Source organism: Xenopus tropicalis, chromosome 1, assembly GCF_000004195.4.
Source record: "Xenopus tropicalis strain Nigerian chromosome 1, UCB_Xtro_10.0, whole genome shotgun sequence".
Classification (NCBI taxonomy): Eukaryota; Metazoa; Chordata; class Amphibia; order Anura; family Pipidae; genus Xenopus; species Xenopus tropicalis.
Genome location: NC_030677.2, coordinates 54,693,727 through 54,721,516, shown reverse-complemented (window position 1 = coordinate 54,721,516; position 27,790 = coordinate 54,693,727). Strand labels below are relative to the sequence as shown.

Genomic DNA, 27,790 nt, shown 5'->3' with positions numbered 1-27,790 from the left:
GTGTATTTATTAACACTGGAGAAAAACATCACCGGTGATGTTGCCAATAGCAACCAATACAGTCTTTGCACAAAAAAATCAGTAGCCCCAGTCCTTTTCAATCATTTTAAAAACTGATAAACTCAACTTAAACAACAGTAATATATTCTATTCACTATAAATATACCAATTTATTCACTAATGTGGCTTTGCTAAAAATAACCACATACATTAGAAAAAAGTTTTTCAGATATGGGCAAATAGATCTATAAAAGTTGCTGCTCTGGCATCACGAGCACAAGTTATTTATATCATCCAACAACTGTGCGCTGCAGGCAAAAACTGTCTGCTTTAGCAAAATTCTTAAGCTTCAGTAGCCTAAAAGTACTGGCCCCCAAGCGTTCTCTTCTAATTATGCCCAAATATAAAAAGAAAAGCGTATCTCTACTCTCCAACATTTTATATGGATGCTTTTTTTTACTGCTGTCTATTTCCCACAATGATTATAGTATTTTTACAAAACAAAATAATTTTAGCCAAAAGAGTTTTACAATGTAACAATAGTGGCTATTACAATGCAGGCAAAATAATAGGTTTCATGGATTTTTATTCTTCAAAAGTTTAAAAAGAAAATGAAAGCCTTTAACCAAAGCTTTTATATGTAATGCTACCTATATCACAAAAGAACTGTATAGACCTTTAACAGATTCCCTATTCTTCTATCAATATATTAATTTAACTGACCTAGCAAAATGATTGAAGTTCAAATATATAGTCTGTTAATTAGCAGGCTCTTTTATATGTGCCACACACCTGTTGCCTTCAAACACTCAGCGTGGCACAGAATGTAGGCATTGCAAAAGCAAAACCTTTATGGTTAAATAAAAGTGTGGTATATTTATCATGCTGTGTAAAAAGTGGAGTGAAACATTACCGGTGATGTTGCCCAGAGCAACCAATCATCAATTAGATTTCAACAGTTAGAAAATCAAAGCAAAGCATCTGATTGGCTGCTATGAGCAACATCATAATAATGTTTTACTCCACTTTTTACACAGCATGATAAATATACCCCTAACAATGTCAAGGTTGGTGAGAAAAAACGTGCTTTTAAAACATTCATGTTATTTGGACAGTGGAAACTTTCATCAGGTACAATAAAGCAAATAAAGCCTGCAAAAAAGCTATCAGGCAGCTAAAATAGAGATGGAAAGGGATATTGCAGCTAGGAGTAATAGGGATCCAAAATTATTTTTGAAATATGTAAATAGTAAAAAAATGAAGCAAGAAGGGGTGGGAACTTTATTATCACGGGGGGGGTAAGTTGGTTGACGAGAACAGGGAAAAAGCAGAATTTTTTTTTCATCTGTCTATACATCTAAGGAGCCAGCTAATGAAGGCTTCCCTTTTAATAGACCCAATTCTTGTAATATAACTACTGATACATGTGTCACTCAGGAGGAAATTCAAAAGAGACTTGAACATGTAAAGGTAAACAAAGGTCCAGGGCCGGATGGGATTCATCCCAGGGTATTAAATGAGCTGAGCGCTGTGATTGCCAAACCTCTTCACTTAATTTTTCAGGATTCATTGAGGTCTGGCATGGTGCAGAGGGACTGGAGAATTGCTAATGTGGTGCCGATATTTAAAAAAGGATCCCGTTCTCAGCCTGAAAACTATAGGCCTGTTAGTCTGACATCCAAAGTTGGAAAGCTTTTGGAGGGGGTCATAAGGGATAGGGTACTTGAATACATCTCAAATCACAAGACTATAAGTTTATGCCAGCATGGTTTTATGAGTAACAGATCTTACTAGACTTCTTTAGTTGCTTTTTTATGAGGAGGTGAGTAGGAACCTCGATGCTGGAATGGCAATGGATGTCATCTACTTAGACTTTGCTAAAGCGTTTGATACAGTACCTCACAGAAAATTAATAATAAAATTGAGGAATATTGGCCTAGAACATAATATTTATAATTGGATAGAAAACTGGCTGAAGGATAGAGTACAAAGAGTGGTGGTAAATGAAACATTTTCTAATTGGGCCAGTGTTGTTAGTGGAGTACTGCAGGGGTCAGTCCTTGGTCCTTGACCTGGAGGTCGGCATACAAAGTACTGATTCTATTTTTGCTGATGATATTTGTGCAAAACTATAAGTTTCATGCAGGATGCTGCCACTTTGCAGAACCATTTGACAAAGTTGAAAAACTGGGCAGCAAAATGAGGTTCAATATGGACATGTGCAACGTTATGCACTTTGGTAGAAAGAATATATAAGCGATTTATCTACTAAATGGTAGTGTGTTGGGGGGATCCTTAATTGAGAAGGATCTGGGGATTTTTGTAGATAACTAGTTGTCTTGTATAAAAAGGGCATTGACTCAAGGGATAATTTTGCCCCTTTATAGGTCCCTGGTAAGGCCTCACCTTGAGTATGCAGTGCAGTTTTGGGCTCCAGTCTTTAAGGATATTAATAAGCTGGAGAGACCAATATCTACAGTTAGTATTGATGTTGGTATATATGGTTTATGTATGTGAGGGTATAGATAGGTCAGTATAGGTTTATGTGTGCTGGGTTTACTTTGAAGGGTTGGACTTGATGGTTTTTTTAACTCTATCTAACTATTTAACAGAACATAAGGAAACCAGTGAATGAAGAATCTATATCCCAGCACCATGGAGCTTATAAATATCTCTAATTTATCTGAAAAGAAAACCAATAGGGCTCATTTGTCAATGGAGGGAAAGTGCAGAGAGCAACAAACATGCACAAGTCACCATGTCTTTTTGTCCATGATACAATGTGCCCCTTGGCCGCTTGGGTTTGTTTTCATTGGAAAAATGGATCTTGTGAGCGGAAATACTGTAATTACTCTGTACAAGTACATTAGAGGGGATTATAGACAGATGGGGGATGTAGGGGAGGTTGGGGAATGTGCTTCCTAGTTATGTTGTGATGGCAGATTCTGTTAATGCCTATAAGAGGGGCTTGAATGATTTCTTGAACAAGCATAGTATTGTGATAATAAAATCTACAATTAGCATTGATGTTACTATATATAGTTTATGTATGTGAGTGTATAGATAGGTTGGTCTATGTGTGTGTGCTGGCGTTTGCTTGAAAGGGTTGATCTTAATGGACTTTGGTCTTTTTTTAATCCAACTTAACTATGTAACTAACTAAAGCAAAAATGCAAACCCTTTGGGCCCATTCACTTGCCTCTAACACCTGGCGTTTGCAGTCTACACTCTAGATCGCAGAATAAATGGGCACAAGGCAACCCAGAGCATAATACCTGCCATAGGCAGGCTGAAAGTACAGGGATGCAAAATAATTTGAGCCTACTGGTGCTCCCTAGCTTACACATCTGAATGACACCTATTACCCTCACTAGCATTTGCCCCACATGCATACAGTGCTTTTGAGTGCCTGCAATGCTGTCTTCATTGCAGGAATGAAGGTCTTTGTGCACCATTCTGGACTGCAGAGACCAGTACATATAGAATGAGCACTATGTGCAGGGCAGGGGTTGTGGTTTTTGCCTATTTTTGCAGTTCTCACCATGCCCTGTGGTTTGTAAATGATGTGTGTACTATATATGTGTGTGATTCAGCCTTTTGTGTGGCTTTTTTCTTTTTGCAACTTAATTTTTAAATATGCTTACTTCTACTACAGCTCATAGAAAATAACAGAATATTTTCATTTTTCCTTTTTTTTACAGTTAAAACACATTTGATATCAATTAAATACAAAAAAAGCAATGTTTTTCCAATTCATTAGATTTGCAATAAACAGTTCACAATTTCCTAACAAGTCACTACACAAAAGTATTACGCAATCTGTAGCATGTTATATATAAACACTTGTGTGTTTGAGTCAAAATAGCTTTGGAAGGAGACTGTTGGGCACACTTGAAAAATGTTAATGATGTTCCATTCTCTTTATGTCAATATGTTACTTATTTACCCAAGAATCCCATACACCTTCCCCGGAATATATTTCTAAAGTTCTGCTGCACAATGCAGACTTCAATTACAAATATAATTGTAAATATTATATTAAACCTCATAACCCAACTGGCAAATTCTGTGTTTGTTCCTCCTAAAAAAAGCTCAGTAGTCACTGAGTTTGGAAAATAAATTTATTGTATTTATTATTATCTTGGAACAAAAAGGGATAATGGGAAGACAAATAAATAAACAGATAAAAACAGACTGAACTAAATGAATCTTTACTACTTTACTACAAGGTTTTTCCTCACTTCTAATTTTAGCACCAACTAAACATACAAGGTGACAGGGCTTTAGTTCCCCTGGTTTCTTAGTGGCACTTCCACCAGTGCCTGTGCCTGGGCAATTGGACATTTTGAAGCAACTGACCAAGAAAACATTTGCATTCTTAACTCAAGAAACTGCAAGGTGTGAACCCATTATGTCCCAAACAAACCACAATTCCCATTTCTATTCAAGATCTTTAAAATATTACATTCTCCTAATTTAACATGAAAGAATTCTTAATTAACGTAAAGTAACACCCAGTGGCATAAGTATAGAGAAAACAGACCCTACCGTCGCATGGGGCATGTGCTACCGCTATAGCTTTAAAGAAACCCCCCACTCCTGCCGCACTGTAAGCAGTGGGAAGCTGGGGATGTGAGCCAGTGGGCGGACAGGGGATGGGATGGGACGGTAAGGGTTAAAGTGTACGCTCCATTTTGGTGCTTGGTCCCTTTGATAACACTGGCATGCTGCAAAGGAGCCCTATACTTCCTGCCTGCTCTTTGATAATGGTGCCCTTGTAAGACTACTTAAACTTCATTCATTCTTGCTATCAACATGCAATCACTACCATTATGGGTAAAAATTCACAACTATGAATACTTTTCTGTACCTAATTAATGACTTGCCCTTGGTTAGTAAGCCAACCCCTTTGTGTCCTACAAACCACTTCTCTTGAGGTCTCCAAACACTGATGCTCACCTTTAAAATGAATGCGTGACTGAAAAGCTAAATGTTTTGCAAAGAGGCACAATAAGTAAGGAATGTGGCACAATTCACAAAGTCTGCATGTGGCACATCTGTTTTACAACAATTCTAACAGTGAAGTACTAAAATGTTGAAAATAATTAGTGTGAGCTATTCTTAGCTGTGCCGAGGATGACTTATGACAGTATAAAGGGATTTTAATAATCACAAGCCCACGATGACAGTATTGGGGAGTAAACAGAGAAAAGCAGTAGTATTTCCAAGAAACTGTTCTACATTCAGTTCTATGTACAAATCAGTTTCAAGGTAAAAGTTTCCAGAAAATATTTATAAACTATACATTATTCTGTCCAGTAAGCTTTATTTACAACCTGGTTTTCAAAAAAGTTGGGGCATGATACAATACAAAAAATGAGAGAATGGGATGATTTGTAAATCTTTATTTGAAACCCTATATTTAATTGCAAATAGTAAAGACAACATATCAGATGCTGAAATTGAGATATTTTTTGTTTTCTGAAAAATTTGTGCTCGTTTTGAACTTGATAACAGCAACACGTTTCAAAAACGTTGGGCAAGTGGCATGTTTCCCACCATGTTGCATCTCCTCTTCTTTTTGCAACACTCGTTTGGAACTCGTTTTGGAACTAAGGAGACCAGTTGTCGTAGTTTTGAAATAAAAAATGCATAACTTTAAAAACTTTTTTGTTATGTTCCCAAAGATTACTGTTTTAAACTATTGATACTCGTTGGTAGTTCAGTTGAGAGCCTCTCTTTTTGAAGTAAACATTTAATTGCTCAGCAGTTTGAGGTCTCCTTGTCATGTTTGTCATTTCATAATGCACCAAATGTTTTTAATGGGTGACAAGTTTGCGCCGCAGACAGGACGTTTTAGGGCTCAGACTGTTAATACAGAGCCATGCTGTTGTAATTCGTGAAAAATGCTGTTTGGCTTTCTCTTGCTAAAATTAGCAAGGCCTTCTCTGAAAATGATGTTGTCTGGATGGAAGCATATTTTGCTCCAAAACCTGTATATATCATTCATGATGTAATGGTGCCTTCCCTGATGTGCAAGTAGTGCCATGTGCGCTAATGTACCCCCATACCATAGCCTTGAGAATGCAGTGTCTATGATTTCCAAAATTTTAGATTTGTCAGAACAGAAGACACTTCACCTCAGTCTATGTTAAATGAGCTTAAAGGAGAAGGAAAGACTACGTCACTGGGAGGTGCCAAAATGATAGACACCCCCCAGTGACTTTAATCGCTTACCTTTTGCTCCAGGCTAGTGCTCCTGTGAGAAGAAAACAGCACCGCCCCGGGGTACCTGCGAGTGAGCGTTTCCTCTTCCTTATTCTACAGTATGTCTGAGCGCTTTTGCATGCGCAGTAGAGTGAAATACTGAACTTTAACAAAAAAGTCCCCTTTTTTACTCTACTGCGCATGCGCCGGCCCCAGGATTCATAAGAAAGAAGGAAGAAGAGACACTCTCTCGCAGCTACCCTGGGCTGGTGTGGTTTTCTCCTAACAGGAGTTCCAGCCCAGGGTAAAAGGTAAGTAATTAAAGTCATGTGGGTGCCTAACATTTGGCACCCCCAGTGATTTTTACCTTTCCTTCTCCTTCAAGTCCATGATTTGTAGATCATGTTTATATATGGCTTCTTCTTTACATGGTAGAGTTTTAACTTGCATTTATAATTGCTCCAATGAACTGTGTTCACAGACAACAGTTTTCAGAAGTATTCCTGAGCCCCTGCAGTGATTTCCACTTTAGAATTGAGTGTATTTTTAATGCAGTGCCACCTAAAGACCTGAAGATCACTGTCATCCAATATTGGCTTTTGGTCTTGTGCCTTGCGTACCGAGGTTTCTCTGGATTCTCTGAATCCTTTAATGATATTATTTACTACAGATGATGAAATCCCTAAATTCTTTACATTTTTACATCAAGGAACATTATTTTTAAACTGTCACAATATTTGCTCCCATTAAGAGTTGTGTACACCTTCAGCTCTTTACTACTGAGAGACCCAGCCTCTCTGGGATCCACTATTTTTACACAATTACACAACGTTTCCAGTCTTTTGTTGCCGCTGTTGTTAGCACCAAATTTAAAGCAGATATTTTTTAGAAAACAATTTCATGTTCTTATGTTGTACAATTCTAAATTAAATTTGCTTTTATTAAACATTGTTAATTGATATAAGAATCAGCCAAGAATGAGTGTAACCTGTTTTGCAAGCTGCACATAATTTCTATGTCTTCCATGCTGATTACTGCCCTGTATGAAAGTATATAAAATGACCGAGCACTCAGCCATCCCTTGGGCTAAAAAACTTTGTTTCACCTTTGTATTTAAAGATTTCTGTGTAATCATTTGATGCTTCACAGACATGGTAATTGTAGGTACTTTCTTTTAATCTGTTAATGTTGATTTGGGAATAGATACTTATTCAATTACTGTGTTCTACTTTGTCCCTGAAGTAAAAGTAAAGCCACAAAGGTAACGTTCTTCTGCAACTTAATGAATCCATTAATGCCTGTAAACATTCTAATGAATATACACTACTCACAACTTTGCCCCCAGTAGAAATGCTTGTACAAAGCATTTATTTGAGTCATAAAATAGTTGTACTAAAATTTCTATGCAATACCTTTTCACAGGTAAAACCTTTGAAATGTGATTTAGAGACAGTCCTTTCATATTCTTAATATGTATGTATGTATGTATAACTTTATTTATAAAGCGCCACAAGGGTATGCAGCGCTGTACAATCTTACAAAATACAAAATTACACACAGGGAGGACAAGTGATATAATAAATAAATACAATAAATATAAATAAATGCACAGGGAATAAGTGCCATGTGGTATGAGACACAGTAGGAAGGAGGTCCCTGCCCCATAGAGCTTACAATCTAAGGGATAGATTAATAGACTAAATATATATTGCAATTAAAAAGAATCCTCAAAATTAAAAAGATAACCCATCAGAGTAGGGTGGAAGTACATTAGTATATACTGCAGCCTCAGACAATGAATCCCTGCATTCTGGTTGTTAAAAGGCTCCTTTTTAAAGTTTGCTTTATTTAAAATGTGTTCAAATTCTTAAGGTGATCTCTATTCACAGGAAAAATATTTTCCATTTAGCTACTATATATCTGTATCCTGTATAGTATCTATATTAAGAAGAAACTAGAACTTTATTTTTGCAACTTTAACATTATACGGAAAAAATAGCATTTTCCTCAATGTGGGGGAAAAGAAATGGAGACCCACCCCAAACAGACAAAGAATCCATGATTAAAACACAATACACATTGCAGCTACAGTTGCCACACGCCAAAGTAAAAGATACATCTTCTGTCTTTCAGCAGTGATCTGTAATCCCCTCCAACAGCAGTCATTTACAAGCAGCACTGTCATGCAGAGAATCTCTATCTGAGTCTATTCTGAATCTCCCATGAAGCTGCTATTTCAGACAAGACCAAGACCAATGATTCTGTGCAGTAGTGTCTCCCAGGGAAGCAGAATTGATTGAGTGGCAGAGTAGAAATAACTACATTATTGCATAAATCATGGCAGTGTGGAAAGGACTGGAGGAGACTTGCAAACCAGCACGGTGTGTGTGAAGAAGGCACTTTTCAGAAATATAAACTTTGCGATTATGTGCATCAAAGGGGTCTGTATCTAATGGGCAAAACCATTAATAAAGGCTTTCCTTGTCCTTTAAATAGTTACAGGGATATTAACCATTATTATTGTGCGTATGTGGTATATAGATATGTATAACATTATATGTTCTTCTAAGTCCATTATGGAAAGAAAAACTAAGTTGTGGATTTTTTTTACAATTGATGTTTTATTTATTTTGCTATATATATAAGAAGGACATTCAGCAAAATTATGGTTGTTGAAGAGGCAAAAATGCAAAATGCTTGGCTGTTTAATTAAACAACTTGTTTAGGTTTCATTATAAGTCTTTTTACCAATGCATTGGCATATGGTTGTCATTTAGCACCCTAGAAACTCATTCATTTTATAACCTGTACTGTACATGCACATAAATATGCACTAACAAGATGCCAAATCCTTTGGTGTAACACGCAAAATGCTTTTTGTATTAGAACTGATTAATAATGACTCCAATGCGTAAGCAATTTGGTGGAGGGGTGACGATTTAGGATGATTGCAGTTCAAAACATTGACCCCTCCCAGTCATAAGCTTACCCTAAACTAATCATGTACATCAGAGCATTGCAGAGGGAAATGTAAGGCCATGCAACTGATATTAAATCTTGGCTGAAATTGGACAGGACAATGATCTCAAGCATACCAGCAGAGATTGTATTAGTAATGCAGAAACCAATTATTTGAATTCATTGCTGCTAAACAGATTCTACAAGTTGCTGAATTGTAAGGTGGACTTATCTTTTTACACATGGCTTTCTCATATAAAATCTGTTCTGCCTATTTGTCACAGGATTTGGCGAGGACAAGATATTTTAAAATATAAAGTCATATCACATATTAGCCATGCAGGTCATGATATAGAGTATATAGAGTATAAAGTACACGTCTAAAGCAGCTAGATCAACTTAGCCAAGTCAAATTGATACTGTCATAGTTATGATATCAGTACTTTATACAGCATGTCCGAGATTTGTTAAGGGGTCTGCCTCCATCCATCCACTCCTGGAAGTATTAAAAGATTTGTTGGGTGTTCATAAAGGGACCTGCTCTCTTTTTATGCATTGAACCTTAAAGGCCCAAATGGCTGCATTTTATTAAGAACAATAGTGTAGACAATAGACAATAAACAATAGTGTTTTGTGAGTCTAACGCTAAAATAAACTATTTTTAGTATGCTGGCTTGACAACTCCAGATGGGGAATCTCGTGTGAACAATGCATGGGAACTTAAACCTTTTGCTACTAAGAAAGTCTGCAACATATTTTCTTGTAATCCTTTCTAACACACAGACTTTGATTTATCCTGTTGCAGAATTTTGCTGCATTTCACTGGAATATTTAAACAGAGGGAGTTCATATTTGCCCTCTAGCTTCTTAAGTACCTAAACAAATCAAAAGTGTTACCAGGCCTTGTAATAATTATACTAAGGATACTGGGACCCCTAGGCTTCCTTGGATAGAGGGCAACTGCACAGGGATCAAGGAAAGAGAAGTCATGATGAATAGTATTAGGTGCTGTTCCATTATTTGTTTCTATTATTTATGGGAGTTTGGTTGGGGAGTTCTGCTCCCCATATGTTCATGGTTTGTATATTGCACAATTTGTTTCACAGCACTGTAAGGAAATACACAAAGATTCTTTTTAGACTGAAGCTTAAATGCTTTTTAATGCTGGATTCAGTCAGGTCACACAGTGTGACATGAAACCTGACAACAAATTAAGGCCCTGTCTTAATGTGTTAAATAACTCCATACATTTGAATTCATAGATCTTCCTTTCTCGTTCAGTTTCCAAGTTTCCTTTAAGAATTAACACCTTCATGTCCTGAAGCCTGTGGTCATGATTATGACTACATGGTCATGACTATTTACAACCCATCCTATTAAACGAAAGGAATTCTGGGAATGAATTCCAAACAAGCTCCAAAAAAAATCCCATTTACATGGGGTTATCCTATAGGCTGAAGCTCACCCGCTGGGTTTAAAGCAGAAGCCAGGATAATAGCTGATCAGATTCCCAACTACAGACCATTTTCGTCTTTCTTGGCTTCTGCTTTAAAAACCCAGTGGGTGAGCTTTTGCCTATAGGATAAACCCATGTAAATGGGACTTTTTTTGGTTTGGAATTCATTCCCAGAATTCCTTTTGTTTATTTGTATCTGTATGAGGCAGTTTCCCCAACCCTAATGATTTGTTTGTTTCAACCCATCCTAATAAACATTAATTAATGTTATTATCTTTACAAGTTGCAATGTATTTTTATTGTTAGCCAATATAGGTATCATTTATATAAAACTCTTGTATTTGTGTTTTTTTATTATTCATTCCAATAACAAAATCAAGATAGAAATGCTTGCTTAATAATGCGAGAGTTTCATTCAGCAAATAGGTTGGGGGCAGATACAATGATTTATCAAAGCTCAAATGTAAAATCCTGCAAAGTTTCTATCCATTTGATCATTGTTAGTTACATCTACTAGTCTGAATCAATCACAGGCTATGGGCGATAATGATAATTTTTGTTTTTGATAAAGAATTTTTACATGGATTCAATTAATTTAATTGAATATTGATACTAATAAAATTATCTTTTCAGGAAAAATGATTGTCCTTTTAGGAAGAATTGGTCAATTTTCTTTAAAGTTTGGTCCTTAAACAAAAATAAACACAAACTAGGTATAATTTGGTCTACTAATAATGAGAGTGTTTAGTCATCACCTTCATTACATAGTGCCAAAACAAAATAGACATGGTTAAATCAGAAAACACTTTCAGTAATCTAACTGGTGACAAACATTCAACTTTACCCTAGAGGCACAGTATTTAGTTCAGAGCTTCACTGCAGAACATAAAAGCTGGTACAGGTATCGGACCCCTTATCCGGAAACCCGTTATCCAGAAAGCTCCGAATTACGGAAAGCCTGTCTCCCATAGACTCCATTATAAGCAAATAATTCAGAATTTTAAAAGTGATTTCCTTTTTCTATGTAGAAATAAAACAGTACCTTGTAATTGATCCCAACTAAGATATAAATAATCCTTATTGGATGCAAAACAATCCTATTGGGTTTAATTAATGTTTTATTGATTTTTTAGTAGACTTAAGGTATTGAGATCCAAATTACGGAAAGACCCCTTATCCGGAATACCCTTGGTCCCGAGCATTCTGGATAATGGGTCCTATACCTGTATATATCATACATCAGAGAAAGATGAATTCTGAAAATTATAGCATTGTGTGTGGGCCATTGGTTGTGTGGAAAACAAAACTGTACTTAGATTCACAGTTTTGCTTTAGATGAACAATATGACACCTACACAAAAGCACAACAATAAGGCTAGATTTAGAGAAAGGTACCTGCTTCCATAATCAAGGTTCAGATTACTAATGGAGTTTGCTGGTAAATTATTTTAAATAATTTCTAAGGATGTACTACATGTACACCGACTACATTAATGTCCTCAGATCTAATAATATAGAATAAATAACCAGGAATCATATGACAGTACCTCACAGAAGGTTAATAATCAAATTAAGGAATATTGGCCTAGAACATAATATTTGTAATTGGATAGAGAACTGGCTGAAGGATAGATTACAAAGAGTGGTGGTAAATGGAACATTTTCTAATTGGACCAGGGTGGTTAGTGGAGTACCGCAGGGGTCAGTCCTTGGGCCTTTGCTTTTTAACTTGTTTATTAATGACCTGGAGGTGGGCATAGACAGTACTGTTTCTATTTTTGCTGATGACACAAAATTGTGCAAAACTATAAGTTCCATGCAGGATGCTGCCGCTTTGCAGAGCGATTTGACAAAATTGGGAAACTGGGCAGCAAACTGGGAAATAAGGTTCAATGTTTATAAGTGCAAAGTTATGCATTTTGGTAGAAATAATATAAACGCAAACTATCTACTGAATGGTAGTGTGTTGGGGGTTTCCTTAATGGAGAAGGATCTAGGGGTTTTTGTTGATAACAAGTTGTCTAATTCCAGGCAGTGTCATTCTGTGGCTACTAAAGCAAATAAAGTGCTGTCTTGTATAAAAAAGGGCATTGACTCAAGGGATGAGAACATAATTTTGCCCCTTTATAGGTCCCTGGTAAGGCCTCACCTTGAGTATGCAGTGCAGTTTTGGGCTCCAGTCCTTAAGAAGGATATTAATGAGCTGGAGAGAGTGCAGAGACGTGCAACTAAACTGGTAAAGGGGATGGAAGATTTAAACTATGAGGTTAGACTGTCGAGGTTGGGGTTGTTTTCTCTGGAAAAGAGGCGCTTGCGAGGGGACATGATTACTCTGTACAAGTACATTAGAGGGGATTATAGGCAGATAGGGGGTGTTATTTTTTCCCATAAAAACAATCAACGCACCAGAGGTCACCCCTTTAGATTAGAGGAACGGAGCTTCCATTTGAAGCAGCGTAGGTGGTTTTTCACGGTGAGGGCAGTGAGGTTGTGGAATGCCCTTCCTACTGATGTGATAATGGCAGATTCTGTTAATGCCTTTAAGAGGGGCCTGGATGAGTTCTTGAACAATCAGAATATCCAAGGCTATTGTGATACTAATATATACAGTTACTATTAGTGGTTGTATATATAGTGTATGTATGTGAGTGTATAGACTGGTAGGTGTGGGTTGTGTGTGCTGGGTTTACTTGGATGGGTTGAACTTGATGGACTCTGGTCTTTTTTCAACCCTGTGTAACTATGTAACTATGACAGTTTCTGCTCTTTAAACAGCAACATTGCAAAATGTACATCAAACTGCTGTTGACTAGTACAGGTATGGGCAGGGCTGGATTTAGGTTCGGTGTCACCTTAGGCACCGGACTTAATCTCGCCCCCAGGTGGTGTCTGCTTGAAGTGATAATTTTTGCCTGCTATCACCCTTTGAACCCTCACCCCCAAGTTCTGCCGCGGGATGTGCAAAGGTATCATCTGGTGGCTGGGGAGGTTTTTTTATTTCAATTATATAGGCACCCAAGGGCTGCCCCCCATGAAGCTGCTGCCTAGGCACAGGCCCTCGGGTGCCTATATAAAAATATGGCCCTGGGTATGGGATCTGTTATCTTGAAACCTGTTATTCAAAAAGCTCTAAATTACATGAAGGCCATCTCCCATGGACACATTTTTAAAAATGATTTCCTCTGTAATTATTTTCTCTGTAATAATAATAAAACAGTACCTCGTGTTTGATCCCAACTAAGATATAATTAATCCTTATTGGAGGCACCACAATACTATTGGGTTTATTTCATGTTTAAAGAAAGAATTTCAAGAAAGAATTTCAAATATAAATGTAGCTATATACAAACATTACAGTTTCTATGATGAAGGAGTCTATAAAACAGCATTGGCATGCATACTGTGTTCTCTCCCAGCCACTGCAGCTCATCATCTGAGTCACAATGCTAGATTGCTGTGGCGAAAAGATAAATGTTAATTAGGCAATGATGTAAGATGAATGCCCTGCAAAAACACGTAATCACTTACTGAACTCATTAGTATGATTGGAATATAGGTTGGTCCCCCAGTTTGTCATCAAAATAAAAGCAAAACTGTTAATATATCTTCTAATAACTGCTGGAATCTGATTGGCTGATCATATTATGTGGTGATTTAGATTTTAACGGGTCAGGAATTACATGGGACATTACACAGCCAATTAATGCGTTTGCAATTATTTATTTGCCATGTAATATGGAAATTACACAAAAATAGAGGTGTTTTGTTAACTGTTATTGCCATTGTGCATTCTTTCATTTTCTCATAATGATATGGCCAAAAGTGTATTATTGGAGACTATTGGTGATATTTAATTTTCTATCAGTGGAGAAACATTCCTTTCCCTGTCTAGCAACTCATATTTCTTCTGTTTCCCAAAACGTCTGTGCTCCAGAAAATCATTAATTGTACAGCATGAGAATCAGCGGCTTCGTTCCCTGTATGCATTGCATGTGGGTGGGGAATTACAAATTCTGGGCTATATTAACCTTTTTTGTCTTCGCCAAACCCCACTATACAGTATTAGATACCATGTGTTCCAGACAAAAATTTAATAGCACTGGGTTTTTTGAATTTCATTTACTAATGATCGCATCATGTTATTGTAACACTTATATTAAGGCTGATGAATTGAACATTATTTTAATGTCTGTTGTCTATTAATGTCATACCCACTGTACACATTATTGCCATTACTTTCAGTATATATTTCATACTGTAAGTCTATGAATTGCTTAATAAATGCCAAACTATTCAGCACACATTGGGTAACAGGGTACTATCTGATTAAATTGGGCCTACTGTGTGTCAATGTGATAAGGATCTTAGATACTAAGTTTCACTGGGGCAGGAACTGATGCGAAAGATGTATAATCTCTGTAAAGTTCTGCGCAAATTTGTCAGCACTATATAAATACTAAGGAATAAATAAAATAATAAATGTATTTATACAGTGAGATCTAACAAAAGGAGATCTGTAACTGTATCTGGGTAATTGATGTTTCCAGAGAACTTTGTGTATATTCTATTGTGTAGGCATGCCCTTTCTAAAGCTATCCTAAAACTATTAATAACATAAAGACCACAGTAATGATAAAATGAATGTCACAACCTGTAGATGAGTCAATGGTAAACAAAGACGAGTGTTCTCCTGATAGAAGTTCATACGTCACATCACCGAACAATCCTTCATCTCTGTCTATAGCCATGACATTAAGGATCTCTGTTCCTGGTTGAGTATGGCTGCTGATGCTTGTCACATATGTAGAAGGCTCAAACACGGGGGCATTATCATTTATGTCTTCAATGTCAACTCGAACAAAGGCTTGGGCACTTAGCCCACCCTGAAAAGCAAAGATAAAGGCAATCAGAACAACACTTAACATCTCGTACAACCTAACAATTTTAAATTAATATTGTTATACTTATAAGCAGGCACTTTCTAACACCTTGAGAAAGTTCTCAATGTGGACCGGAACATCACATTGGCTGTATATGATTACATGAATACAACTTTTTGAATAATGATCTTGGATCATGGATCTCTAAGCAACAATTATGTGGTATATGATTTAACAAAGTAGTTTTAGTATCTTTCAGCAAGATTTTAAAAGCTACGGACACCTTGCTGTGTTTTCTGGTGGCTTTTCTATGCATCAATAACAGCAAACCATAGGGGTGATTTATCTATGCTCCGGACGCAAATTGCTTAAGCACAAAGGGGCACAAAAACAGTAAGGGTGCAAAGTGTAAAGGCTTGTGCCTGTTTTTTTTTGTTTTTTTTTTTGCTCTTTGCAAATATTTATATATATTGAAAAAAAGACCAGCAACACCAAGATTTCTTGTGTGTATTTTAGCAGCACGAACATACATATTTCTATCATATAAGCTGGAAAGATATATATTTTCATATATAATTTTAAACAATTATAACATTAACTATAGTCAGCCTCAACTAATTAAAAAGCAGCAAGTAGGTAAAGGGACATTGTTCATGGCAATCAGTGTTGCTCCAGTAACAGCATGTATTGTAAAATGTTTAATCCTTGATATTCTCTTCTGCCACCACCAACGCATTCTCCTATTGGGTTTCAGCTAAAGGCTCTGGTTCATGAAATAAACACTGCTTTAATTGCAGCCAATAATAGTAGAGATGTTTTCTCTACAAGCAGGACACCAGTGAGTTCTGGCAGTTAACACAGCCATGAAGCGTGAGATCTGTTCGGTGATTTACTTAGCAGTTGCAGTGAGTTAATGCATAGTGATTTAGCCAAATTGAACTGCAGCCCAAGAAAGGTTCATCCATTTTTTACAGGTATAAGCAGTTCGCCTTTAAACTAACTTTTAGTATGTTATAGAATGGCCTATCCTTAGTAACTTTTAAACAAATATTTTTATTTTTTATAGATTTTGAATTATTTTCCTTTCCTGTTTTCTTTCTGTTTCAGATGGGGTTCACTGACCCTGAAAGCCAAAAGACTATTGCTCTTTGATGTCACAATTGTATTGTTGTTGTTACTTTTTATTCCAAAGATATCTATTCCGGCTCTCTTATATTCATCTCTAAGCCTCTCGTTCAAACCACAACCTGGTTGGTAGGATAAACTGGAACCTAGCAACCAGATAGCTGCCCAAATTAGAGAATGGAGAGCCGCTGAACAAAATGCTAAACACACACAAAAAAATAAAGTGCAAACTGTCTCAGTATATTCTTGTCTACATCATACCCAAAATGTAATTTGAATGTGAATTACCCCTTTAATTCACTTTAATGCTAAAAAGGATTGTTATTATTTCTGAGAATATCAGGTGACAAATTCAGCAGACAAATAAGGACATTTTAATACATATATTTAAATGTGCAACAAATAAGCAATTATGTGATAACATATTTAAAAATGTTACAAAATACTCTATTTCTTTAAGAGAATTAAAATCTGTTAAAGGCAGAGTGTATACTCTCAGAATGAAGTAACATGCTGCCAAAATGCTTTCATTATAACTCCATTATGGAAACACACGAGTAGTTGAGTCACCTTGAAAATGTAAAGCAGTTGGTTCACTTGTGAATTAATGGCTTAGCAGCAGAAAACCGCACAGCAAATCTAACCCTTTAGTGGCATCATGGATAAAGTACTTTTAATCCAATATATAATCATAGGCAATATGAAAATATTTGTGAAAGACAAAGAGGCCTAACTTTATATGGATCTAAGTCAATCTATCTCTTTAGACGAGAAATGGGGAGAAGACACAAACTCCATGCAGACAACCCCAGGCAGGGATTGAGCACCGTACCACAGTATTGCAAGGTAAGGCAGAGGTACTACCAGCTGAGCCACCATACTGCCCTATTGCTTTCTGTTCTCTGGGTCATTGTAAGAAGAGTTATCCTCCATTTCTTTATATAGCTTTAATTGGCTGACTGACAACATTGTTTTAGGAGTCAGATCCAACAATGCAGAGAATGTAAGCAGTCAGACTGATACTGCTATGGATCACAATTACCTACATCTTGGAACTACAACTTTAAACACCTGGATCATTACTATTATAAGGTTGATAAATGCTGGGTCGGGGCAGTAAGTTTACTATATATATATATATAGAGAGAGAGAGAGAGGTTTTCGTTTTTCAGGGTCTAGACTTTATAAGGACTCTAAGATCAAGCAGCTTTTCACAAAGAAACATCATCAAAATGAGGTTGGTAAAATGGCAACTTTAATCAGAAGCATCGAGGTATTATGCTTGGGCCCCACCACTTCCATTCTCTTCCCCAAAAAGCATATAAAAAAATCTACATGGAAAAAAGGCTTGGGAGCGGCTGTGGAAGTTAAGCACCCTTTGAGAACATGTATGTAAGTGGTGTGCTGAAGATTTTTGTTTATGTTGAACAAACTAAGTGGGACATTTTGCATCTGAGCAGGGTTCTCTGAGCATCCCCCCCCCCAATTAATTGAAAGAGTACTAGAACTCCTACCTCCTACACTCTACAGCCCATGGTTGTCAAGAAGTTTGTAGACTTGTTTATTTGTTTGCTAAAGGCATTTATAGCAACACAGAAACATTTAAAATAGCACACCAGGAGTGCCTCAACTTACTGCTCAACTGTTTAACAACTGAGAAGTTAAGTAAGAGGTCCTTTCTCTGTCTGTTTATATTTGTGGTGTTTCATCATCTCCAACCCACAAGGGCGTTTAGATACTTCACTCTGTTTATAAACAGGGTACCTATAATTTACCAGGTGAAATACCATAAATCCCTTGTCCACACTTTGGTCAAACTTGAAACATGAAAATTTCTATACTTAACTTGTCGACACAGCTAATACCAGATGGTTTAAAATCATCTATTAGACCTTAAACCTTCTCACAGATATCATACACATTATGTAAGTGTCTTATAGGACATATAGGGGGTTATTCATGAGTGCAAGTGAAGTGTGCAAAGTGAAATTTCAGACACAATTCACAATGTTTCTATACCGCAATGCAGTATATTTACCCATGCTTAGGGTGGAATTGTAGCCTAGAGGAAAATATGTTCCTTACAAAATTGTATCCAATGCAACCTGTAACTACATTTGCACAGAATATTTTTTAGTGATCAGTGTAGAAATGACACCTCTGTGTGATTTGGAACATGGTGTGGGACGGACACAGTATGAATAAGTGTAACTATGTGGAGGTTCAAGCAGGGGCTTAGGCCACAAGTACCTTTAAAGAATGGTGTCGTTTTGCACAATGCACATTTTGAACATTGGCTGTCTCTATATTTGCACAACAGCAAAAGCCAGATTATCCAAATAGTTTCTTATTTCTGTCTCCCAAAAGTAATTTAACTTTAATAGGGCAATGTGAGACTGAATGTTGCTGATAGAATTATAAAGCTCTTTCTAAACTCAAATGCACAATATGTGAGCCACTCATGCAATATACTCTTGGGATTTGGACTCTGATTATAATTATAAAGGATTTCATATGGTCGGCAGTCTACTTTTTGAAGTCATCAAAAGTCTTTTTTAATGTTTTGCTCTTCCATTCTGTCATAAAATTCCTAGAAGATAAAAGCAGTTTTTATTGGAAAAAAAGAGCAAATGACAGCGTGATCACAATTGCAACTGACTGTGTCCCACTGACAACAAAAGAAGACATTCTTCATGTGAAGGATTTTGTTCACTAAGGGTATTAAATTGTTATAGATAAAAGGACTTTATTGGAATTGACAGGAAAAAAAATTGAGCAAATTAAATATATAACAGAATATACCATCTAGGAGCTGATTTACTAAGGTGGGAAATCACTTCCCAAATGTTAAAAGCTAATTTCTCAAATGCAAAATTAAGCTGTTTTCTGTTTAAGATCAATGCTGTTACTTTTGCATTTGACTGGCATGGTAGTGACAGACTGACTTAAGCAAGTACGGTAATTAGGTTTGGTGGGCTGCATCGATAATGGGCTGCAATTCCAAACAGATTGTAGCCATATGTAGTACGGTAAAGGTTATACTCACCTTTACTTCAGGCAGTGCCATAAGCATTAGGAGGAGTAGCTATTTCCTTTTCCAGGTCAGTGTTTAGTGTTTAAAGCTTTGCACAGTCTTTAGAAACGACCCATACATAAAAAGTTATTTAATAAAACCCTTTTTTTTTTAATTAAACATGAACCGTAAGTCTTTTTTTATTAAAGGAACAGTAACACCAAAAAATGAAAGAGCTTTAAAGTAATAAAAACATAATGCGCTGTTGCCCTGCACTGGTAAAACTGGTGTGTTTGCTACAGTAACACTACTATAATTTATATAATAAGCTGCTGTGTAGCCACGGGGGCAGCCATTCAAGCTGGAAAAAAGGCGCAGGTTACATAGCAGATAACAGATAAGTTCTGCAGAATACAATAGTGTTCTATCTGTTATCTGCTATGTGCCTGTGCCTTTTCTACTTTGAATGGCTGCCTCCATGGCTACATAGCAGCGTATTTACACAAATTATAGTAGACTTTCTGAAGTAAACACACAACTTTTACCAGTGCAGGGCAGCAGCACATTATATTTTAGTTACTTTTATACACTTTCATTTTTTGGTGTTACTGTTCCTTTAAATCATCAATACCTGCTATAAATGTTTTTTTTATTCATATACTACCTTCCCTGCCTCTATTCCTCAGGCATAGCAAGTACTTTCACTTCTGTTCCTGCACTCCCTGTACATCACTGCATGCCTCTCAATTCTTTTCCCTCCTTACTGTCTATAATTGCATAGCCTCTATATAGGTATGTGCTTAAGGTCCTCCTTCCTGGGGCATACTTTAGATCTGAGACGATGCAAAGTTTCCAGGCACCTGACTCTATGCTAGGAATTCTAGTACGCTGAGGGCTGGACAGCTGTGGGTGAAGTTATCCTATTAATGCAACTGGTATTTATTGGGTGTGTGATCTATTGATGCAATTCTTTTATATCAATGGAAGTACCACCGGTTTCTGAATATTTTGTTCAACAATTATGTCCAAGTTATTGTTGCTACAATCCACTGGTACCTAAAATTAATCTAAAGAAGTTTGATATTTGTGTGCGTGACTTAGCTTGGAGACCCTCTACCTATGATATTACAGCAAGAGTCACATGTCACAGCTGACTGATGCTGTATTCATTAGGGGTGATTGTGGGGTGTCACAAAGTTTCCCTACCCCTCCCATAATGTTTGTGTCATTCAGACAGTGTGAGGTGCAGACTGCAGTGTAAACCAAGATGAAAGTGTTTTTTTAATAAGCACTGACAGGTATGTTGTTGCACCCCTCTGTGCTCTAGACCTGGTTTTTCTCAAATAAACTCATCCTTTTTTTTATACAGCAATATTTTCTGTGTAGTTCTCAATATAACAGTTTTTGAACCAGTTTATATTGTGGGAAAGTAATGCTGGTAATCAGGTACTTTGCAGCTCATTAGCAAAAATAATGAAGTACATTAGATGCCACCTCCTCTCCTATTAATGTGTGTATGTGTGTATGTAAGTAATGAAAATGAGTTTGTTTTATGGGAAGCCATGATAAGGACTTCAGCAGAGATGGGGCCTTTACTTTCTTGGATGAGAGGAGAATTCTGGTAGCAGTATTTAACACTTTGCCTGCCAAACACATATAGAATATGTACAGAGAAGCGTTGACAGCCCCATTGGCAATGAGGCCAAGAACCTTGTCTCAAAATCTTGTTCTACAACAAGGTATTATGGGTTACAAGGTAACCAACAACTTTAAGGTCCAGAGCTGTACTTCAGCTCATAAAAAAAGTTACAAATAGCCAATCAGTTCCAGTTCCAAGGGCACCAAATAAGCATTCTCCTTAAATCCCACCCTAAATGACCTTCAAAACTAGGCTTCTAGTAGTATCTTAGAGAGCAAAAATTAGCATTATCTCTAAACCTCACTCTAACATACTTCATTTTGCCCCCTAGCCACTGCAGCCCCACAATAATGAAAGATCATTAACCCTGTGCATAGAAAGAGTCAGGCCCATTATTGGAATGTCTTATAAACGTGCTACCTTCAGAGAATCTCTTGCACTGAATCTCCAGATGGACATGTCATGTTAAAGGCAACATCCACCTATTGTGCATACACACTTTTATACACTTAAAGAAACAGTAACACCAAAACATTAATGTGTATCAAAGTAATGAATATATGTATGTGCTATTGCCCTGCACTGGTAAAAGTTGTGTGTTTGCTTCAGTTTATATAAACAAAGCTGCTGTGTAGCCATTGGGCAGCCATTCCAGCTGGTAAAAAGGAGAAAAGGCACAAGTTGCATAGCAGATAACAGATAAGCTGTGTAATATATTGTATCTGCTTATCTGTTATCTGCTATGTAACCTGTGCCTTTTCCTCTTTTTACCAGCTTGAATAACTGCCCCCATGACTACACAGCACATTATATTTTAATTACTTTAAAACATTTTCATTTTTTGGTGTTACTTTTCCTTTAAGTAGGCAAGGTATGGAAGACAAAATAATTGATACTCTATATTAATTCTCACTTTAAATGAAAAAGTAACAGTTGTTATTTCTCTGAGATGCTGATCTGTTTACTAAGGCAAGCATATGTTCCAGATGAAGGTTTGCTGAAATAAGCATAAGGCTTTTAACAGAATATTGGTAGTACCATTTACTGATGAGAGGAAAGAGATAATGAGTGTGAAAGGAAAAAGTGCAAAGACCACAAAATCAGATTTAAGATCCCACCAGGAAATAATAATTCTAGTTAAAAAAACAAAATGTAAATTTTCAAAGACAAAATGTTAGTTCAGGTTCATGCCTAAGCTCCACTGAGCATCCCCTGGACATTTCTGTAAATTATATATCATCAGTGTAATGAAGGCCTCCTGCTCCTATTGAGTGGTGCAGTTGATTTATATTAATTCTGAACTTCTAACACTATAATAATTCATTAGCATGAAACGCATATGCCTTTTGCAAATACATAGAGATGATATTAATCATTTAATGCAGGGGTGGGGAAACATCAGTCTCCCAATTATAATAATCTACTTTGCAACTGCCTAAGGATGCCCTGAGTTATACATACAGTAAAAAAAAATGTCTACACAACTGCATCCCCCCTAGATTATGGATATCCTGTGTTAGTCATGTGAGTCACTCATTTTTTATCTTTTGTCTCATGATGCTGATTACAATGCAATGTATATAATATGACAATATGCTTTTTCCTCTCTTTCATTTCCCCACTCTTATACTTGACAGAGTATGATTCAATAACACAAATCAAATAAAAAAAAAGACTTACCAGGTAACGTAATAAAAAATCTTAAGTTTGCCAACATCTAGTAATAGATAGCAAACAGATGTTTGTTTCCAAAAGCTGACCAGTTAACGCTACCTAACGAATGGTTGCTAACTTAACATCATTTTTGCACAATATATATGTTTGTGTTAGGTAGGTGTCTGTTTATTTAGGGAATAATGTAACCCCTGTCATAAAATACAGCCAGCAAGGAGTTACAAGGCCATTTAAGACAAAAGTCCGAATGTCAAGAACTTTTATATACATCATGGAACTCCAAAGTGACTTTTAATATCCTCATACTTTACAACAGGGGGTACATAATGGATTATAACTGATGACATCACTAAGCACTCTTTATATATTGAATAAGGTACTCCCTAACTATGACTATTATAAGTCACTGAGGAGTTCCATGACCATTTAAAAGCACAAGGCTGAAGGCTTTTTATACAGGTCATGGAACTCCGAGGTGACTTCTAATATCACCATATTTTACAACGGGGGGTACTTTATTTATTATGCAGTAATTTACAAGTGAGTCATGTGACAGAAATTACATCACTAAGCACCATTTATAAGGATATAATTTACAGTTTGGTCCCATAGGGAAATGACCAAACTGTATAAAGATATAAGGAACCATTTATGCCCACAATTGCAGTCCCTGCAATTTCCCTACAGCTAGTTGCAAGTAAAACCACTTTCATTAAAGGTACTTGATCAAATTATATATCAAAATATATATATATATGCACTTGTGATCATTTGGTGGTGTTGCACTTGATAGACAATTGTATTTTTTCCAGTCTAAATTAACAATATTACTGCACATATGTCTGTAAATAAAAATACAAATCATCCGGATGAGAAAAATTATAATGGGTAGGTGTCGCTGACAGGAGCAAGTATAACAATTTTATATCTTTCTGATGCATGAGGAATACTCTCCAAATGGTCTTTAAAAATGTTTGATGACCTTTGAACTTCTTTATAAATAAAGTGAGAGTAAAAACAATTACAAATAAAAATGTATGAGGATTAATAGTAGGTTTGCCTGGCATTGGCACAAGGGCAAAATTTACCCAACCTACAGCAATAAGATATTTCTTAAGAATTAATTGAGTAAAGGAGTAAAGGAAAACAAAGACATGAACCCCCTAGGGTTGTGGGAAAACTAAAAAGCATAAAAAAAGGATATACATAGATATATTGTACTTTGCAGTTCAATATGGTATTAATAAGATGATACAAAAGTACAGATTTAAAATGCAAATTTTACAGCCACATTGTTGATTTTTATTTTTTTAATTAATTATGAATGACACTTAAAACTCTTACATAGTTAAGCTGAGTTGAAAAAAGACCAGAATGCCTCAAGTTCAACCCCTCCAATCGAAACCCAGTTCACATACAGTATATACACATACTTATACAGGCCTGTCTATACACTCACATATATACAGTAACTATATATACTGATACCTATACTAACTAACTGTAAGTCTTAAGATCATTATAGCCTCCACTGCTTCAGATGAAAGTTCATCTCCTCAAGGCACAAAAGTCCTCTACTGTACTATAAAAAAGTAATCATGTCCCTTCACATGCTTTTTATTCCAGAGAACAACCCCAACCTTTACAGTCTTTTCCCATATTTTAATTTTTACATTACTTTGTTCCTTTTACCAGTTTAGTTGCAGTCTCTGCACACCTTTCAGCTCATTAATATCCTTGTTAAGGACTGGAGCCCAAAACTGCACTGCAAACTCAAAGTGAGCCCTTAACAGGGATCTATATAGAGGTAAAATTATGTTTTTTTTGTAGCCAATGATCTTTAGTGTCTAGAGTTACACAGTTTGTTATCCACAAAAATCCCCAAATCCCTCTCACTTAAAGACATTCCAAAACACTATATAACTGTTATTTCTAACAAAGTGCATAGCTTTGCATTTATCTGCACTGAACTTCATTTGCCAGTTTGCTGCCCAGTTCTCCAATTTATTTAAATCACTCTGCAAAAAGGCAGCATCCTGCATGGAACTTATAGTCTTGGCAAATATCCTATTAAGTACCCATCCTTAAAATATTGCAAGTCACTGAGCACTCATTAAACATTTAAAAAAGAGTAAAACAGAACAGTGGGCGGTGTAAGATGAGTCCTTCGTTCTTGGCAGTATTATGCTACTGTAACATGTTTTTTCTATAGTTTTCTACATAGATATGCTTTAATAGTAAGTGTCATATTGCTGGTATTCTCCTTTGATACTGGCAAAATAGCTTGGACATTTCTAATTATAACCTTTCTATGGTGCTGAGACAAGAACTGTATATATTGGTTTTATGTTTGAAAGTCCAGGAAACCTCTTCTTAAAGAGGACCTGTCACCCAGACATAAAAAGCTGTATAATAAAAGTCCTTTTCAAATTAAACATATTAACACATCCAAACCCATTATAAAGGCATTTAAAAATCCCAGCTGTCAATCATATATTGCCTGCCCCACCTCTATGCCTTAGGCATAGAGGCAGGGCAGACAATAACTTTAGCTTTCCATTCAGCACTACCTAGATGTCACTACACATCTCACCTTTCCCCTCCCTCCTCCTTATCTAATTGTGTAACCAGTGCATGGGCCTGGGCATCAGGTCCCCCATTCTGGCACATAAACAAGATTTTGACATGATACAAAGCTTGCCTTTGTATCAAAGGTGCCTGTAGCAAAATGGTGCCTGCCTGCTGGCTGTGATTGAGTAATTCCAAGACGGAAGGAAACAAGATTTATATTATTTATATAGAGTAAGTAAAGTTTATTTTGCTCAACTAACAATATAGAAAATAATTTGGAGTTATTTCTTATGGTGACAGGTCCCCTTTAAACAGACTCTATTCAAAGAGGGGCTAATGACTTTACTAGGGGTTTATTGACTTATATTTGATGTACATTATGCTCGTTTTGATGTCAACCAAAACATTTTTTTTTCTTTCTTGTTTTAGTAACAGTAAGCTGTTTTTGTTTTTTCATTTTATTTTACACCTAATATTTACCTAATAATTGCACAAATACCAATGTCAGTTAAGGTATAAGGGCAGACCATAGTTTTGTTATAACTTACCTCATCTTCTGCTTTGACAAGAAGATCATAACTGGTTGGCCCGCTTTCCTTGTCTATATCATTGGATACACAGATACGCCCAGAATCTGGATCAATCCGAAAGCTTTGTGATTCCTTCGTATTGTGAAATCCATCATAAACAGAATAGTGAATTTGGCCAAAGGGACCCGAGTCTGCATCAGTGGCTTTAACCTTCATAGCAAAGAAAGAAAAATAATATTATAACACCTCCTTTTACTTTATATGGTTAGTAGCTAAAACATCAAATCTCCTATTGAATTGTTTCTGATACAATACCTGATGTATGTTACATTTCTTCATAGTTAAGCCTATTAAAATATGTCTATGAAGATTTTCATTCATCCAGGTCATGGTATATCTAGTATAAATAAATTTAAAGCAACTGGACTTGTTTAGTAATCATTGAAGACGTTTCACTACTCGGATGAGTAGTGAAACGTCTTCAATGATTACTAAACAAGTCCAGTTGCTTTAAACCTATTAAAATGTATTATTAAGGATAAAAGATTAGGATAAAAGATTTCTCTCCTTTGTTGCACATATACAGGTATGGGACCCTTTATCCAGAATGCTCGGGACCTGGGGTTTTCGGGATAAGGGGTCTTTCCATAATTCGGATTTCCTACCGAAATTTGTCTACTATTTGTCTACTAAAAAAATTATTTAAACGGTAATTAAAACCAATAGGATTGTTTTGCATCCAATAAGGAATAATTATATCTTAGTTGGGATCAAGTACAATGTACAGTTTTATTATTAGAGAGAAAAAAGAAACCATTTTTTACAATGGAGTCTATGGGAGATGGCCTTACCATAATTCGGAACTTTCTTGATAATGGGTTTCCGGATAAGGGGTCCGATACCTGTACCAGTGTTGCGCCTATTTCAGTAAACATCTCACATACAAGTTTTTGCACATGTCAGTGCTATAAGACATAGACAAATTCTTACTGGCAGCTACATGAGTTAATGTTACAGCAGGAATTTGTGTTTAGCTGTTTTATTTTCATATGTTTTCCAAAAGAAAAGTAACCTGTGTCTTATAACTGATCATGGGGCCCATACTAACACTTTGGAAACTTATTTCCATAAATCACACATTATTAAAAATATAGTTTCATAGAACCAACAGATTCTGAAAGTGTCTTAGAGAAGAGAATCTGAACCTACGCTCTTGCAGTCCAAAAAGGATTCTTATGTATGTAACTGCTTTTAATATCAACATAAATAATGTTTTTCATCTGAACATTTATCTTTAGTGTGAAGAAAACACTCCTGCACTACCTGCATCCTTTTTCAAAGAAGATATCTCCTGCCTTTGATTGGAAGGAAGATCAATACAAGTTTTGGCACAGAAGTGTGTTTGTTCATTGCAAAATTGATTCATTGAGATGCCAGTAGGCAAGAGTTATGCTTCACATGGCTTTTCTAGCAAGAATATTTAGATATTACAGAAAAGTAAGAGACAGGTGATAAATACATATTGCCTGTGTTTCATAAGCTTTCATTAGGACCCGGATTTACAGCATTTTGCTCAGTTTTGAACCTGCTTCTAAATTCATATTAAAAATGCTTTGTAAGATGAAAATGAACAAAGTGACAATACATAACAGTGTGTCTATTCGGTCATTACGAGTAAATGATTTCCCAAATTTGTTTTTCTTTTTACGGTACTAAAATTAAAACACAATATTAAAT

At 36.2% G+C, this 27,790-nt stretch overlaps 1 protein-coding gene across 1 annotated transcript in view; it reads right to left on the bottom strand.

Moving 5' to 3' along the window:
* The window catches only part of dchs2 (dachsous cadherin-related 2), a 172,217-nt gene that overhangs the window by 62,770 nt on the left and 81,657 nt on the right, over positions 1–27,790 (bottom strand). The window contains exons 2-3 of the mRNA XM_012955977.3: positions 26,072–26,263; positions 15,273–15,504 (exon numbers count right to left, since the gene is read on the bottom strand). Coding sequence (XP_012811431.2) covers positions 15,273–15,504; positions 26,072–26,263 — 424 coding nt within the window. The remainder of the gene's footprint in view (positions 1–15,272; positions 15,505–26,071; positions 26,264–27,790) is intronic.